This window comes from Phytophthora cinnamomi (assembly GCF_018691715.1).
Source record: "Phytophthora cinnamomi strain GKB4 chromosome Unknown Contig37, whole genome shotgun sequence".
Taxonomy (NCBI): domain Eukaryota; phylum Oomycota; class Peronosporomycetes; order Peronosporales; family Peronosporaceae; genus Phytophthora; species Phytophthora cinnamomi.
In genome coordinates, this window is record NW_027150970.1 from 377464 (window position 1) to 394728 (window position 17265).

Consider the following 17265-nt stretch of genomic DNA (forward strand, 5'->3'; position numbering starts at 1 on the left):
GCAGCGCTCGGGTCTGCACGCAATGCTTGGGACGCCACATCGAAGCGACGTTGCAGCAGTTCTACCCTGGCGTGCTGCCTCGAGTGCGTTGCCCGATCTGCCTGGTCGCGATGCACGATAGTCGGTGGAAGTGCCGTGTCCCCAGTGACATCAAGGCAGCGTTGACGGCCAAGTACAGCGAGTTGTGTCGCCAGGCGTGCGTGGTCACGCCACCATGCTGCCACAAGACCGACTACACGCACCTCCCGCCTTACAATTCGGGGCGCCAGTTGGAAGACGACTTCACGCTGCTACCTTCACAGCTTGCACAGTTCCAGAAGCTGTGCAAGCAATTCTGTCGGCACAAGGTGGAACCGCGTACAGTTTTGAACTACGCTTTGAATACATTCGGGGAGGAGAAGTCTCTGGTTCTTGTGAACGAGCTGACTCTGCCGCGTATCCAGGACCCCGAGCGGCGAGCTACGTTGCTGCTGTCGCTGATGTACTTGCGTCCGAACACCAAGACGAACTGCTGTGGCGCCGACTTCTGCTTCAATTGCAAGCGCCGAGGTCATCACGAAACCTGTGAAGAGGAATTCGACGAGGCTAATGACCTGGTTCGCTGTCGTACGTGCCGCGCTCTGTTGCTGAAGGTCGACGGCTGTGACTCGGTGAACTGCGTGTGCGGATTCAACATGAACTGGGCGGTGGAGCTGGGACTTCGGCAGCAGCGAAAGAAGGGCATCATACCTGTGGATATCTTCGACATTCCGTTGACGGCTGGCTGGCTCACCTTCCGTTCCCATCACACGCAGATTTTGACGAAGGTGTGGCTGCAGAAGCACGTCATCGCAGTTCGGCCTGTGGTTCACCCGATTTTTGCTCGCTACGTGTGGCGGTTCCGACTCCGCAAAATCTTTGCTCGCTACGTGTGGCGGTTCCGACTCCGCAGAATTTTTGCTACTCAGTTGAATTCTGCGTGGGCAGCGAAGCGGGCTCAACGAGTCGACGAGCTCCTCATGACAGTCAAGGGTGTTCTGCGAGTGACTGTAGCTGCTTACATTTGGCGCAGACGTTTCAGCAAGATGTTGAGAGCTGCCGAGACCGATATGTACTGGGAGGCTTACCGCCGTTGGCACCCGGATGAGCTCGAGAAGGAGGCCGAGGAGGTTCAACATCGACGCATTCGACGATGAATGGGTGTTGATATCGATAACATAATCAACCTATTTAGTAGGTTTGGCGTTGTTTGCACTCGCTGGAATTTGTTGCGAAGCAGAAGTACATGTAGCAAAATGTAGAAGTAGGATGCAATGTTTTTTTACAGACAGCATATGTCTGTGCGATTATCATGCGTATAGAGTACACCAAGCCATGGAGAAAATTCAAGCACTTAATAAGCTTTGTCAGTTTTTTTGGCGCAACCCTCAATGTCCAAGATGTTCACGAGACATTTCAAGGCAAATATGCGCTGAATTTCCATGCGCGAATCAACAAGTCTCAAGACGTTGTGAGGAACGAGGGAAACCAACCAGATCGATCTTGGTAACCACGCTCTGTCGCCGCAGACGAGTTTATAGAAGGGCTCATACTCGGCGATGATCCGCCTACAGCGTCATTAAATGGAGGACCCAGATTTTGCCACACTTTTGATCTTCTTGGAGCACCTTGCGATGGAGTCATACACGCCCTCATGGAATATCTAGATGCAGAGCGAGTGAACCAAGCGGAGTAATGCGTGACCGATAGCTACGTTGGGACCGAGTTACACAAAGTTGCCGAAACGCAGCGCCTGCGGGGCGCTTGCTGGAGGCCTGCGACGCATTGGGCACGGAGGAACGCAAGCCGGCCTTGAAAATTGCAGTGGAGAAGCTATTGACTTCGGAGGATAGTCGCTACTGATGCGCAGCGGGACCGCGTTTGCTGTCCGCGGGATGAAATCGACGGAAGTCAAGGGGACCGTTTTAACCATTTGGCGGGGTGTCAAGAGTTATGAGCTTGGCCCCGACGGTGTATCTGCTTGGTCGTTACCTTACAAAGGTTAAATGCACTCAATACAACCTCAACCTTGAAATGAAACATGCATTGGGACCGAGTTTCGAAGGCTGCAGGGTACGTGAAGAAAAAAAAGCAACTGGTAAGGCAATTTTCAGACGAAAAGTGGCTTTCGGTCAAGCATGATTATCGAGTGCAATCGCGTACAACATCAATCGAGATGGATACTCTCGAATAGGGTTTCCATCTCGAATGGTGTTGTGGCGACACCGAAAATCTGGAAGTCGATTCTTGGGTGCCTGAAATTTCACTGACCTTTTCGAATGACGGTCATTGACTTTAGCGCGGGCATTTCTCCATTTGCAGCACATTGGCTCGGCACTCTTACTTCAGCAATGCGACAGGTCATACATTACACTCTTCTACAGACCCGAGTCAAAGATGTTCAATTAATGGAGCCGGATGAGAGCGCCGAAATGCTCAGAAAAAAAAATAAAAACGACCTGAAGCGCTTCGTTCGTAACAACGATGTCGCAGTGTTCCAGACCTGGAATGCGAGCAGAAACGAGTGGCTTCAAACGAACAGCGCGGAGTTCCTCGACATTCAGCAAGGCAAGATCCCAGACTGGGTCCGAGCCGTCGACCAGATGAAACCAAGTGCACTCGGTGGAGACTTGCGGTTTCCTTACGAAGACGAGACGAATCAAGCCTTTGATCTCCATGTTCTTGCGGTAATCGTGAAGCCTGGAGCAGTAGTCGAGAGCACTGACGTACAGTCGGGAGGTAAACTGCATCGAAGCTTCACTAAACTGTCGCCCTCGGCTAAAATGGTCCACTTTGCTTTTTGTGCACCTCAGGAAGTCCGACCAAGGTGGCGGATGCGTACTCGCAAGGTGAGTCAGGTGGCAGTCACAAATTGCGACTCACACACAATACGCTATCATACGGCTTGACCGCTAACTCGTGCGATTGTCTTGTGTTTAGCTGACCAACAGAATGCATGGACAAGACGTGCCAGTCTCAGCAAAAGTTGGCTGCCGTTCGGAGCATTGTGGAAGCACCCCGAGGTTACGACTGAGCACGAAAAGCAGTACTGATAAAGCAAGAACATGAAGTGCTGGCACGCACATCAAGTTAGCTGTCTAGAGCGGAGAACGGCTCACCAAAGTACTTGTCTGCCGTGTTTAGCTCAGCAAACAGAGAATTCATGTGAACTGAGGCTGAATTGCCTGCATAACTATTCGCTTGCTCCGATCAGAATAATAAAATGTAAACTTTATCACCGCAAGCGGGACCGCAAATTGATGGGGGTCACTCTCACCGGCGCTTCCCTATTGAAGTGCAGACCCAAGAAGTCGGGCATTAGACCGTCACTTCTGCGTCTTTTCAGCCACACATCAGATATCTGACTCCATCTACTGTTTAATAGTAGGTTACTACATGTATTAGAGGAAAAGGTCCACGCGTCCACCGTGTCAGGCCCCGAGGCAGACGGCAACGTCGACGCTGCAGAAGTTTCCTCCACGTCAAATCCGCGCCGTCATCACCATGTGCCGATGCAGCTTGGTGTGCGCCACATAACCGCCTTTTTTACGCTGGCTCGAAACCTGCCGTCCTCGATCTTAACACAATTATCCGGCGATTATCCGGTCTCTCTCCACACCATCCCTAATAACCAGCACCTGTCCAATCGCCTCCCATCTGGTCGGGGGAACTCAAGTGCTTCATGACTGTTGCTGGCGCCCCTCACTCTCCCATCGGGCAGTTCAAGCTCAGTGCGCGGCGGTTAGTGGAGCGATGAAGCTGCTGTGGGCGCTGGCGGCGCTGCTGGCCTCGGCCTCGGGCGCGGCCATCGACCCCAAGGACAAGGGCGAGCCGCTGTTCCCGGACGGCCACCCCAACATCACGTACCTGACGGACAAGAACTGGGACGAGCACATGGCCAAGACGGACAAGCCGTGGATCGTCGACTTCTACCACCCCTTGTACGTGCAAGCGCGCGGTTTGGGCGTGCTGTCCGTGGTTGTTGCACTGGAATGCAGTGAGAATTGACCGAGTTATCGTTATTTTTCGTGTTATGATACATTGGATGGATGGCTACGTAGCTGCCCGCACTGCAAGCACTTCGCGCCGGCGTACTTCGAGCTGGCGGCCTACTACAAGGAGCAGGGCAACATCTACGTGGGCGCGCTGAGCTGCATGGACCACGTCAAGTGCCGCCGCGTGGGCATCACGGGCTTCCCGACGCTCATGACGCTCAACTTCGACAAGAAGAAGCCCAAGATGGAGAACAAGCGCATCATCGGCACCCACACGGTGCAGGAGGTCAAGGACTACGTCAACAGCGTGTTCGCCGAGGCGGCGTTCAACGAGACGGGTACCTGGCCGCCCGGGTACACGCCGCCTGTAGATAAGGACAAGGACAAGGAGGAGGAGAAGAAGCCCGGGGAGAAGAAGGACGCCCCCAAGCAGGGGGAGACCAAGAAGGAGACGCCCAAGCCCACCGAGACGCTCAAGCCTATTTGGGAGGAGTCCACGCTGCCCATGAACAAGACCACACGCATCCAGGATGCCGCCTCGGCCTTCGTGTTCGGACTCAAGCAGGGTGCGTTCATGGCGAATGATGTCATGGACGACGAAGAGTTCGATGCGCTCAAGGGCTGGCTGAAGATGGTCTCGGAGACCTTCCCTGGTGCCATTAACCGCAAGGTCATCAAACCACTGTACGAGAAAGTGAAGGCGAAGGAGCTGCTGGACTTCGACACCTGGGACGCCACTGTGAAGGAGTGGCAAGCGGGCTCCGTCGCCGCCTTCCAGGCGGAGGAAGCTCGATTTGACTTCACGGGTGTCACGGTTCCTGAGTGGCAGAGGCTGAACAACTTGTTCATCGGCCAAGGAGCTACCTACCGTGCGTGCGCGCTGTACACGTGCGGCCAGTGGAACATGTTCCACATGCTGACGTTGAACCCGCCTGAGACGGGAGCACGCACCGGTGAGCTCATGGTGTCTGTGGTGGCGTCAATCCGTCGCTTTATGAAGCACTTCTTCGGCTGCGTGAACTGCCGCGATCACTTCTTGGCGGAAAACACCGTCGAAGTCGTGAAGAAGATTAAGGACGCGGAAGACAAGCCGCTGGCGCTGCGTCGCTGGCTCTGGGAGCAGCACAATTCGGTCAACAAGCGTCTGCGCCACCCGATTTGGCCGAAGTCCGAGATCTGTCCAACGTGTGGCAGTGAAGGTGCTTGGGAAATGGTGGAGGTGGACAAGTGGCTCAGCAACACTTTCGGCTACCGCGACGTCGCTGTCCCTCTTGCGAAGCTTGCGGTGGTTGCTCCCTTGAGCTCTGCTGCAGCTCTGCGTCGTGAAGTCAAGAAGGAGACCGATGCTCCTACCACCGAGAAGGCTGCGACTGCTGCTAAGACCGCCGAAGAGGCTGAGGAGAATGACGCAGTGGAACAGTCCAAGCCGAAAGCAACTGGTCCGGTCGCACTGGAGCCCAAGGGTGGCGATGAGTATCGCCCGAAGGACGCCGAGCTCGGCATCAAGAACGCCGCAAACACCAAGGAGCTTGTGGCGGATACGAAGACCGAGCCCAAGGATGGTCTCCAGGGTGTCACGGCACCCCCTGTGACCCTTTTTGCTTGGTACATTCTCCCCGTGGCAGCCGTGGGCGGCTATCTGCTGTTCGTGCGCTCTCGACGCTCCAAGCAGAAGGCTTACCGCCAGGTCCCCCGCAAATGAGTGAGTTAGAAGGAGGCAGTTGGTCAGGCGAGTCGGAATGTACGAGATTTTAGAGCACGTTCAAGCTTGTAGCGCACTTGCATCCACCTACCCTCGCAACTCAGCTAATACGCGCAGCTCAGCTAATACGCGCAGCTTCAACGCGCTTTGTACGATTGCAGTGATGTGAACCTCCATTTCGTACGTGCCTCCACGGCACATCGATTGAATTTGTTTTTTTTTTCTAACAAGTGTCCTATGCAATGTCTACCTAACGCTTACGCTGACGTGGCGAGTTGCTCCGTGCCCACGATGTCAATACCGAAGCCGTTGGGGTCGAAGCTCGTCTCGGCGGTCGTGAGCAACCGCACGGAGCCCACGTTCAAGTCGCGGGCGATCTGCATGGCCATGCCGAAGATGCTCTGGCGCGCCATGAGCTCTCCACTGATCTCCAGAAGCTGCTTCGATCCGTGCACGTAGATGAGCACGCCGCAGCCGTGCGTGGCCACGTGCTTCTGCGCCCACTGCGCCTGCAGTCCGGCGTCAAACCCGTCCTCCACGAGGAACACGGGCACGTCGGTCTTGCCTTTCACGTCCCCGAACACCAGCGCATGGTACGTCTGGTTGCTCTGCACGAGGGACTTGTATTCCACGCTGGCGAACTGGCCCAGCGGGGTGGCGACGCTCGCGGCTTTGCTCTGCGTGCGCTGCACGAGCGTCTCCGAGCGCGAGCGGAAGCGGATCAAGTCGGAGATGGTGATGAGGGGCACGTCGAACTTGTGCGCGAACTCCTGCAGCTGCGGGCGACGCAGCATCCTCCCATCATCATCATTCATCTCGCAGATGTAGCCGACGGGCTTGACGCCGGCGAGGCGCGCCAGGTCCGTGGCGGCCTCCGTGTGGCCCGCGCGCACCATGACGCCGCCCTGCTGCGCCAGCAGCGGGAAGATGTGGCCGGGCCGGTTGAAGGCCGCCGCGCCCACCTTGGGGTCGGCCAGCGCGCGGATGGTGCGCGCGCGGTCGGCGGCCGAGACGCCCGTCGAGTTGCCCTCCTTGAGGTCCACGGTGACCGTGAACTTGCACTTGTGCACCTCCGTGTTGTTCTCCACCATGAGCGGCAGCTGCAGCTCGTCGATGCGCGGGGCCAGCGCCGGCACGCACACGATGCCCGTGGAGTGGCGCAGCATGAAGGCCACGCGCTCCTCCGTGGCGAACTCGGCGGCGGCGATCAGGTCGCCCTCGTTCTCGCGGTCCTCGTTGTCCATGACGACCACGAAGCCGCCCTGGCGGATGGTCTCGAGCGCGTCCTCGATGGAGGACGTGCCGGCGTTGCTCTGGGCGCCGTTGGACGTGGTGCCGGTGGCCATGGCGTCGATATGTGGGGGGCGCTTGTGCTGGAAGAGGCCGATGTAGCAATGACCAGAGGTTCACCAGGCGGGCGGTTTTCGCGTCACTGACGTTGCAACCGTAATCGGGCGGCGCGATACGCCGCGGGTATGCGTTGTGGGAGGTGGTCGGTGGAGGGTTTGGGTATTGACCTGCGGTGGAGAATGGGAATGATGTAGAAGGAGAAATGAGTGTATAAAGGTTTTAGAGGCGAAGTGATTGGTGCAAATCCGGATTGAAATCGACCAATCGGCGCGGGCGAGCGACGTGGCTGGCCTCCAGTTGACGCAAACAGCAACGTGCAGGTCAAGCGTGTCACAAAGCGATTACCAGCATGCTGGCGCTGCACCTTGCGCACGGACGAAACCTGTCACGCGGCGATAAATACTGGTGATACCGGATACCGGGGACCGACGGGTTGTGAAGTAAAACGTGACAGAAATTAAAATAGGACTTGGGGAGACAAGTCAAGAATAGTTAACGACGGGATACCGACTTCCTTTGTTTATTGCTGACAGCAATATTGTAGGTGCCGGACTGCATATTGTCAATTCCGTCCAAATTTGCCGGAGGCGGGCGATTTGGAGAAAGGCAGTAAATCAACGCGTGGCTGTGAGTGGTCAAAATTCAGCTATATCAACCAATGAGATGCTTGCATTATGTTGAAGTGTGCACTGCGTGCGAAGCGGACCATGATGGAAGCTGCTGAATATCCAGACGTACCGTTTCCTCGCCCTTCCTGGTCCCGATCACTGTACATCTGACGATCCGTAGCGCGGACACAATGAGTACGTGGACGACAGAGAGATCTGACTCCATTCCGACCAAAAATTCACTGACGCGATCGTCCGAGTTGAGCTGGAGCTCTCGTTGCAGCATTTCCTCGAGGCCCTGAGTCTTCCCTCGCCTGAAGTTCCTCCTAATGTGGGAGTCGACCGGGAGAAATTCCCTGCTCTCGTTCTTTGCAGGGAATAGCATGACCTCATCCGCACTCACGCCCGCGAGGTAGCGGGGCAGCGCTTCCTTGGCAGCGACCTTCGCGTCGCCGAAGGTGGCGTCGGGATCGAGATAAAGTAGGAAGAGTGAGTGGCCATGTGCACCGACAACTGCGCAAGCAACTGACGTGGTCATTTCGGAAGTACAAGATGGAATGGGATGTGCGCGGAGGTTTTCGACGAATCATCCGCCATATTTTTTCGATTGTATGGTATGGGACTCGAGTAGTATGAAAAAAATCTTCGTGTACCAATGATGACCAAAACACCATACTGCCCGCTATCGCCCTTATCGTGGGTCATAACGACTGCTCATTTCCGTTTTGGCGAAGATGGGCGTCACTTGCGCGATTGTAGGCGCTATGGGAAGCACAGTGTTTACTGTCAGGCTAGAACGCCCACCAAAGTCTATTAACTACGAGATGCAGTGTTCTCAAGGATGGTAACTTGCACAACCGTCCGTTTGACGATTTGGCATCTCTTTGCTGATTGGTCGATTTTTCCTCTAACCTGCATACTGTAGGTGTGGCAGGTGAGCAGCTAAGACACACACATGCATGTGTTGGTGCACTCATTACGGGTTGCAGTGCAGCAAACAAACGGCAAATAAGAAAGTGCCGTCCGTCATAGCGCAACGAAACACCATGACTGCTGACCTGCTCGCTTCTTTGAAAATCGTTGGGTTCGAGTAGAACACTGCATCTGGTAGTTGATAGGCTTGGGCGGACGTTTCTAGTTTGACGGTAAACACTGTGCTTCCCACAGTACCTACGATCGCACAAGTGACGTCCATCTTCGCCAAAACAGAAATGAGTAGTTGTCATGGCACACGATAAGGGCAGCATGATGTTCTGGTCATCATTGATAGGTACACGACTGATCGTTTTCATACTACTCCCGAAGACACTTACGCTGACATCGCCAGACGCTCGCTGCCGGTAATCTCAATGCCAAATCCATTCGGGTCGAGTGTTGACTTGTTTTTCGACGTCGTCAGCAGACTCACCGATGCAACCTTCAGGTCGCGCACGATCTGCATCGCCATTCCGAAGATGCTCTGGCGCGTCATGAGTTCGCCGCTGATCTGGAGCAGTCGCGACGCGCCATGGATGTAGATCAGCACACCGCTGCCGTGCGTGGCAACGCGCTTTTGTGCCCACTGCGCCTGTAGTTCAGCGTCGAAGCCATCCTCGACAAGGAAGACAGGAACTTTCTTCTTGCCGTTGACGACGCCGTACACAAGTGCATGGTACGTCTGGCCCATTTGGACAAGCGACTTGTATTCCACCGACGAGAATTCTCCAAAGGGGGTAGAGATCTTGGATACATTGGCTCCCGTCCGCTGTACAAGTGTCTCCATCCGTGAGCGGTAGCGGATGAGGTCCGAGATAGTAACCAGCGGGAGTTCGTGCTTTTTGGAGAACTCCTGGAGCTGCGGACGACGCAGCATGCGACCGTCCTCCCCCATCATCTCGCACAGGTAGCCCACCGGCTTGACCCCCGCCAATCTTGCGAGGTCAATTGCCGCCTCCGTGTGTCCAGCTCGCACCATGACGCCGCCTTCCTGAGCCAACAGCGGGAAGATGTGACCGGGTCGGTTGAAGGCCGCAGGTCCGACTTTCGGGTCAGCCAGCGCTCGAATCGTACGGGACCGATCACCAGCCGAGACGCCCGTCGAGTTGCCCTCCTTCAAGTCCACTGTGATGGCAAACTTGCACTTGTGCGCTTCCGTGTTGTTCTCCACCATCAACGGCAGCTGTAGCTCCTCCAGACGAGGAGGCAGCGCCGGCACACACACAATGCCGGTCGTGTGACGCAGCATGAAGGCCAATCGCTCCTCCGTAGCGAATTCGGCGGCGGCGATCAGGTCGCCTTCATTCTCGCGGTCTTCGTTGTCCATGACGACCACGAATCCTCCCTGGCGAATAGTCTCGAGCGCATCTTCGATGGGCGTGGTGCCGACATTGTTCACGTTGGCCTTGACGCCGTTGGAGGTGGTGCCGGTGGTCATATTGGAGGGTGCAATTTATCAGCGGAAGCTTGGCGATGTGAAGGTCGCTGGCGAAGTTCGAGAATGAATTTCTATGGCCGCGGGCATGTGCTCGCTGCAACGCCGTGCTGGGTATGATACCTGGCGCTCTTCGGCTGACGTTGACACCTTCCCGTGTCACAAAGCGGTGCGGATCGCCGCAGCGATTGGCGCAAAACTCTGGCCAATCCCACTTCATGTGTGTGTTTATCCACAATATTACGTACAACCTGTGTAGCGTCGTCATCAACCAGAGCCTGGACGCCAGACATCGTCGGCTCATCATGGCGAGAGGGCTGCGCATCGGGTCCAAGGCGGACGTGCTCAAGAACCTGCGCTCGCTGCTGCGCGTGGCGCGCGCACGCGGCTCGCAGGAGTCCGTGCGCGACTGCAAGTTCTCGCAGCAGATCCTGGCGCAGGTGCGACGCGCGCCGCTCGCAGTCTCGACCTCTATCCACCTCACACTCGCCACCTAACTCACGTCTCTCTCGCTCTGTATCCATTGCAGTACCGGGCGCATCAGCACGAGAACGACCGCGCCAAGATGCGCGCCTACCGCTCAGAAGCCAGCGACTACCTGATGCTGCTGCAGGGCATTGAGGAGCAGCGCGTACGTGGAGATCGTCAGTGTGTCAATGCCAATCTGAGGCGAGTAACTGACGCTACCGTGTCTCTTTGCAGCATCTGTGGGCGCTGGACGCCGGGCTGGAGCAGAAGCTCTCGGGCCAGGAGATCGTCAACCGCTCGGCGCGCCGTGTGGGCCTCGAGGTTCCCGAGATGTACGCCGAGAAGAAGGCTGAGGAGGAGCGCAAGAAGGCGGCGGCGGCCAAGTACCTGTCAGACAAGCGGGCAAAGGAGGCTGCGGGACAGTAAGGAGGCTGCTCTGCTGGAAGATCGCTGGGATGCAGACTGCAGCTCATATAGAAAGGGGTTTAACTGCTGCTCTGGGCCCATTGAAGGCGACTTGAATGGCACCGCAATGTTGTTGTTTGTTTGTTTTTTCAAGCATTTTGTTGATGGGATAAGCAAAATTAAGACACAAGGCGGGAGGCCAAGGACAAGCACAAGCGTGGGAATTGACACCGGCAAGTATGGCGGTGCGTCTATGGACTCGCGTCGCCGAGATCGTCTCGGGACGCAGCCTGCTCTGATGACAGCGTGGTGAGCACGACACGACCCTGTCGGATGTCCATGATGACCAGGCGGTAGTACTTGCCCTTCTCCGAGAGGACGAGGAGCTCCGTGGACGTGATGCCGCAGATGACAGCTGCATACTCGCTGGACGCCGGGTAGTTGAGCACATATACCTCGTCGCCCTCCTGGAAGACCCAGTCACGGTACAGAAACTTATTCCGGTAGTACTTGGCCACAGGCGTGATCTCACCATCTGCGCAAGTTGCAAAACTTCATCAGTGCCGATAATGGCAGCCTTACAAGACGGGGGCTGTGGCGTACCGGTGTCGAACTCCATGCGTCGCTTTTTCGACGCCTCGTAGATGTTTGAAAGCTCGCGCACGTCGTGGTCGATCTCAGACTGACCCAACTTGTTCTCCAGCGGCTGAAACACGTAACCAGCGCGCTTCTTGATCTTCTGTGCAGTGTCTAGAGCGAAGTTCGATTCCGTGCCGTTCTTATTGCGGGTACTGCGGGTCTTACGAGTCGTTGTTCGAGCTGCAAAGGGAACAAGTATACCAACCGTCAGAAAAAATAAGCAGCAAACGGCGCAATGCATGCAACAAACACTGAGATCCTTACCAAAAGTATGCCCTCCCTTGCGCTGGTCGTTCAGGATCTCCATCTCGTGGTGGATCTCCTCTAGCATATCCTGCCGCAGCTTCTCGCAGTGCAGTTCATACTCCGAGTTGGCCTCGTCGCACTCGTAGTCGAAGATCACGGCCGTGCCGTGCTGGAAGTAGTCGCTGCGCTGCTTGGCCACGCGCAGGAGCCGGTCGCGCTCTTCCACGAACACTTGCAACCTCTCTGCCATATCCGGATGTGTCTCGTCCAGGATTTTGCGCCTCGCGTTCTCCACGTACTGCATCTGGATCTGCAGTCGGCGCTGGGCCCTCTCCACGAGTTTCCTCGATGTCTCGGCCGCGCTCTCGACATTGCGCGGGACGGAGACCGTCACCTCTGCAGCAGCTGTAGCTATAGCTGTAGCAGACAGCTCCTTGGCCTTCCCATTGGCGACCACATCGGCCTGCTGCACGGATGTCTCCTCCCGGGTCCTATCCACATCCATTGGCTCTGGCATTGCCTCGGACGCCGGTTCCTTGGTGCCGTTGGCCGCTGCAGGCTGGGGCTTCACCGCCGGGCTGGGTGTAGCCATCCCTGATTGGCGGGGTGGCTCCACCACGATTGTCGACATGGCGATTGGGCTCTGCAACGTCAGGAGCACGCTGGGAGTGCCTGCGGGTTGCAGCGGGCAGCGAGGTGGCGGCTGGTTGCGGCGGACGAATGGGATTCTGCTAGACCTCTCGAGTGCGAGAAAAGCTGCACCGGGACGGCCTGCGCAATGGCGGACGGGCGCTGGGCAATGGCTGCGCAGCTGCAATTGGCACTGCTGGTGGTCGTGAGGCCTGCGCGGAGCTGCGGGCGATTGCGGGGGAGCGACGGGCAGCGGGAGCGCTCTGGGGGGCTCCGACGCGGTTCTTGCTCTTTCGGCGTCTGCTTTTCGACTGAGACTCCGATTCGACTGTTTCACGGGCGTGGAGGTTGACTTGCGTTCAGTAAGTGGACGGGGGCGGATGATCGGGCGGACGAGCGGACGAAGTTGGTGGTCTGTACACATAGTCATGTTGCATACATAAACAGATGGGTCTTTGTTGCTTCAACACGATGAAAAGGCGGACAATTGAGACCGTCGATCATGACGATATCATCGACGCTGGCAAATGCCAAGTGAGCACTGCTGACCTGCTCCATGACGTTTTATATGTGAGCAGGCGATGGTATGCTTCTGACCAATGCTGATACGCGATGATTGTGCTTCAACCAAATTAATGCAGGCATGGCTCTTGAGGCGGGCTGCTGTCATGTCTGCAACGAACGACATGGAGATCGTTTTCAAGGCTGGACGAACCGAAAAATTCACGTGTCTGATTGAAGATACTGTAGTGCACGTCGTTAGAATTAATAGCGAAGAGTGCTGCAGGTGCTGTTCGGAATGGCAATGTAAGTTTGTGGTGCTGGGCAGCAGCGTTGCCTATACAGAATACACTCCGGCGACGGCACAGTGCGGGACGGACATGTCGCCGGCGCCACTAATCCCGCGCGACATGGCTGCACTGACTCGAATGGCCGGAGGAGCTCAGTTCCCGCCGTCGGCGACAGCCTCGCCGACTCGGAGCTCGGCAAGCAAGACAGGACTATGACAGCGCGTTTAAACAACCACAACCAAGTTACCTCATAAATAAAGCAAAGGCTATCTGCTACTACGTGAACGCGCGCGTCGCCTTCACTTGCTTTGCTTGGTGGTGCCTTTCCTGGAGTGCAACGAGGTCGCCTTCCATTTTACACAATCATCGGCAGGGTGAGCCTTCTTCGTGAGTTCATGTAGATTCCCCGGAGAACTGCCGACCCGCATCCTCTAGGAAGTCACGTAGGACGTGTTGAGCTTGGCCCCGATTGTGACGGCGATGCGCGAGAATCGCGACGCACCGCGCTTCAGAACCTCCGGTTTGTGCTTCTCGTAGGCAGCCACGGCTGTCAACAGCTTCTCCGACGCGCCCAGCCCAGTCATGTCCGGTAACACTGACTTGAAGTTCTCATCAACCTTGGACGGCTCAGTCGAATCCGCCACCGTAGGAGCAGCACCTACAGCCGAGGTCTCAACCTTCATAGCGCTGGAGGCAGGCGTCTGCCCTGCTAACAGGGCAGCAGCCTCACCAGGGGCCACGGCAGCAGCAGTGCCATTCATAGCTGGCGTCGAAGTGGTTGCAGCAGCAACCTCAGGCTTTATAGTCGTAGCCGTATTGAGCGCAGCAGGTGTAGTGGCCGTTTGCGCTGCCGCACCCATGCTCAAGCCCTTAGCTTGCTCGTATTCCTCCGCCAGTTTGCATTGCACCAACTGCTGCGAGATCTTGTTGATCATCTGTGCGAGGCGTTGAGCCTGTTGCGCGAGTTTAGCCTGGCTTGCAGGCGTTTTAGCCCGGCTTTGCTGCATGATCAGCTCCTGCTGCTGCTCGCGCAGCTTGGCATGCTGAGCCGTTAGTTGCTGCTTGCGCGCCTCGGGAAGTTTGAAAGTTCGGTACTGAGACGGAGTTAAAGAGGCCATGCCGTTCGCTGCATTGGTCCCTCCGGGGGACGACGACGTAGATACGTCAATAGGGGTCTGGAGAGAAGTTCCCAAGCTGGTAGGCGACACCCCCGTTGCAGTACCCGCGGCCGTTGTAGTAACACCATTTGCGGTAGCTAGCATCGCGGTCGCCCCTGTCGCGCCCATGGCCCCAGAAACCGCTGCAGTCTGCTGGGCGCGCAAGTCATTCTGAGCTTTCAGTTGCGCCTGCTGCTGGACCAACAATTGCTGCCGTTGCTGCTGCTGGAGTAGAGCTTGCTGCTGAGCGTGCTGGGCTTGTAGTTGCTTCTGCTTCTGCTGGCGCTGCTGTTCCAGCAGCAGCTCTTGCTTCTTGGCAGCCGCCGCTGCAGCCGCCTCAAGCTGCAGCTTCTTCTTTTGTTCTTCAAGCAACTTGCGCTGAGCCTCCGCTTTCTGCTGCTCTTGCATCTTTTTCTGCTGCTCCTGCAACTGTGCGAGCCGCTGAGCTTCCTGGGCTTTCTTCAGCTGTTCTTGCTGAGCTGCTGCAGCACCGTTGGTACCGTTGGTAGCGGCAGCCGCACGAGTCTTGTTTTTCAGGCGCTCTAGTATTGGCAGAACTTGCTTGTGAATATGAGCTTCCACGCGATCCAGATCGTTCTTGTTGTTGCTCGTGACCTTCGAGGGGTCTTGCTGAAGCAGCGCAATGATGCGCTTCAAGTTGACAAGGAACGTATTGATACGCTCCTGTTGCTGATTCGCCGGTTTTTGCTTCACCATGCGCTCGAACTCGCGGTACACAATCACCAGATCATCCCAATACTTCTGCTTCATCTCCTTCAGCCTCTCCACGTACGTCTGGTTATTGTTTCCGGTAGTACTGGTAGTGGTTGCTGCTGCCGTCGTTGCAGTGGCGGCCGAAATGGTAGGAGTCGCAGATGCGGTGGTTGCTGTAGTGCCGTTCGGCACCTGGTGTTTCAGCGCATTGTCGGCATGCAACTGTGTGGTATTCTGGGCACGCTGCAACTCGCGCATGGCGGCTTGTTGAGTATGCGCAGCCGCAAGCTGCTCCGGTTTAACACCACGCTGAGCTGCTGCCAAAGCTGCAGCCTGCGACGTCGGAACGGTAGGAACAGTAGGTTGCACTGTCGTTGCATTGGGGAGCGACATTGACGCCGACGTGACACCGGCCTGCGTTGCCGCCATCATGGATGTCGATGCAACGCCATTAGTGGTGGCTGCGGTTGACGTCGCGGCCAGCGTGCCTTGCTGCTGCTGTTGCTGCTGAAGTTGGTGCTGCTTCTGCATCAGGTATTGCTGTTGCTTGCGCTGCAGCTGTTGCTGCTTGCTCTTGTGCAGGTGCTGCAGTCGTGTGCGAGCAAGCTGGTGCTGCTGCTGCAACGTCTGCAGTTGTTGGCGACGCAGGTCAGGCGCTACACCCTGTTGCTGCTGTTGCTGAGTCAGTTGTTGTTGTTGGTTCAAGTGTTGCTGACGGAGCTGCTGCGTCTCTTGGTTCTGCGTGTGCAATAGCTGCCGCTGCTGCGCCTGGAACTGCACTTGAATGCGCTGGAGCCACTGTTGCGCTTGTTGCTGCGGCGCACTAGGGATGCTCACCGCTGGTGTTGTGCCGGTCGTGGTCGCCGCAGTGCTTGCCGCGTTCAATCCCGCCGTCACAGCCGGGTTCAACCCAGTCGAGACACCAACAGCTGCCGCACTGGTCGCAGCAATAACATTTGTCTGGGCTTGAGCTTGCGCCTGGGCTTGAGCCTGGGCTTGAGCCTGGGCCTGAGCTTGTGCCTGAGCTTGTGCCTGCGCTTGAGCCTGGGCTTGCGCTTGGGCCTGAGCTTGAGCTTGAGCTTGGGCTTGCGCTTGGGCCTGCGCTTGAGCCTGGGCTTGAGCCTGGGCTTGCTGCTGGAAGTTGTTCATAGCTTGGCTCACACTGTTCTGCTGGAATTGCTGCGCGTTCATGGCGGCGCTCATGTTGGCCGCGTTCATGTTCAGGTTCATCCCGGCGGCGTTCATGCCGTTGGCCGCGGCGTTCATGGCGTTGGACGTCACGACGCCGTTGGCGTTGGGCATCATGCTGGCCTGCTGGATCTCTCCCGCACTCGGCTTCTTCTTGAGACTCACGATCTTGCGCTGCATCTTCACCAAGTACGAGTTCTGTACCCACGCACGCACGCACACAACGAGATCCACGTCAGCAGAGCTGCACCAGCACTCCCTCTCTCACACTTCAACAGCACAGCGTCCCTACCCGGTCGGGGCTGCTGGACCAGAGCATGAGCTCGAACTTGGCGGCCGACCCCCACACCTTCTGCTTGTCCACCTCGCCCGAGATACGCGCCAGCTCATGATACCTACGCCAGCGCAGCACAACACACACACGAGTCAGTCTCCACAGCGCGCCAAAGGATCAGTATATAGCGCTGGAATTAGAGGGGGGAGGGGGCCGTTTCTTTCGGCCGCCCTCCCGACGCCCCCGTGGACGCCGCGGGCGCGCAGACAGCGCGGCAGGCAGAGGAGGAGGCGTACATTTCCGTGATCATCTTCTTGCGCATGTCCTCGGGGATCTCTGAGCGCCACTGGCCCTCCATGGTGCTCCACTTTTCGGCTCCAACCACTCGCGCGGTATTTTAGGCGCTGTGTTTCGGCTTGGGCGGTGTGCTCGCGAGGCCGCAAAAGTGGAAGTGAGCGCTCAGCGACGCGGGGCGCAGGTGATGCTTTAGGATTGGTCGAAATGCCGCGCTGATAGTGATGTCATTGGTGGAAATTGGTACTCGAAACGGATGAGCACTGTTCTGACAAACCACGGTACACTGCGTCTGACACCGCGTCAACGACGCTACGCTCACGCTGCTTGGCTCTCGCTGGCCGGAATGGACCATCCACATGCCACTGCTTTTTGC

General features: G+C 56.9%; 6 protein-coding genes across 6 annotated transcripts; 2 read left to right on the forward strand and 4 right to left on the reverse strand.

Moving 5' to 3' along the window:
- Nucleotides 1–3771: 3771 nt before the first annotated feature.
- IUM83_11805 (thioredoxin-like protein) lies at nucleotides 3772–5715 on the forward strand (the record flags this gene model as incomplete). Its single annotated transcript, XM_067936388.1, has 2 exons — nucleotides 3772–3959; nucleotides 4080–5715. 2 exons carry the CDS (start codon nucleotides 3772–3774, stop codon nucleotides 5713–5715), a joined length of 1824 nt encoding a protein of 607 aa, XP_067792057.1.
- A 257-nt stretch (nucleotides 5716–5972) lies between these two features.
- On the reverse strand, nucleotides 5973–7061 carry IUM83_11806 (3,4-dihydroxy-2-butanone-4-phosphate synthase; the record flags this gene model as incomplete). Its single annotated transcript, XM_067936389.1, has 1 exon — nucleotides 5973–7061. One exon carries the CDS (start codon nucleotides 7059–7061, stop codon nucleotides 5973–5975), a length of 1089 nt encoding a protein of 362 aa, XP_067792067.1.
- A 1921-nt stretch (nucleotides 7062–8982) lies between these two features.
- IUM83_11807 (3,4-dihydroxy-2-butanone-4-phosphate synthase) lies at nucleotides 8983–10086 on the reverse strand (the record flags this gene model as incomplete). Its single annotated transcript, XM_067936390.1, has 1 exon — nucleotides 8983–10086. The coding sequence occupies one exon, from the start codon at nucleotides 10084–10086 to the stop codon at nucleotides 8983–8985; it is 1104 nt and encodes a 367-aa protein (XP_067792068.1).
- A 302-nt stretch (nucleotides 10087–10388) lies between these two features.
- On the forward strand, nucleotides 10389–10977 carry IUM83_11808 (uncharacterized protein; the record flags this gene model as incomplete). The annotated part of the gene is made up of 3 exons (XM_067936391.1): nucleotides 10389–10523; nucleotides 10613–10714; nucleotides 10786–10977. The coding sequence occupies 3 exons, from the start codon at nucleotides 10389–10391 to the stop codon at nucleotides 10975–10977; spliced, it is 429 nt and encodes a 142-aa protein (XP_067792058.1).
- Nucleotides 10978–11207: 230 nt separating this feature from the next.
- IUM83_11809 (Thioredoxinlike protein) lies at nucleotides 11208–12433 on the reverse strand (the record flags this gene model as incomplete). Its single annotated transcript, XM_067936392.1, has 3 exons — nucleotides 11208–11491; nucleotides 11560–11775; nucleotides 11860–12433. 3 exons carry the CDS (start codon nucleotides 12431–12433, stop codon nucleotides 11208–11210), a joined length of 1074 nt encoding a protein of 357 aa, XP_067792059.1.
- A 1260-nt stretch (nucleotides 12434–13693) lies between these two features.
- IUM83_11810 (ABC transporter protein) lies at nucleotides 13694–16953 on the reverse strand (the record flags this gene model as incomplete). The annotated part of the gene is made up of 3 exons (XM_067936393.1): nucleotides 13694–16519; nucleotides 16614–16716; nucleotides 16892–16953. The coding sequence occupies 3 exons, from the start codon at nucleotides 16951–16953 to the stop codon at nucleotides 13694–13696; spliced, it is 2991 nt and encodes a 996-aa protein (XP_067792181.1).
- Between the last annotated feature and the right edge of the window lie 312 nt (nucleotides 16954–17265).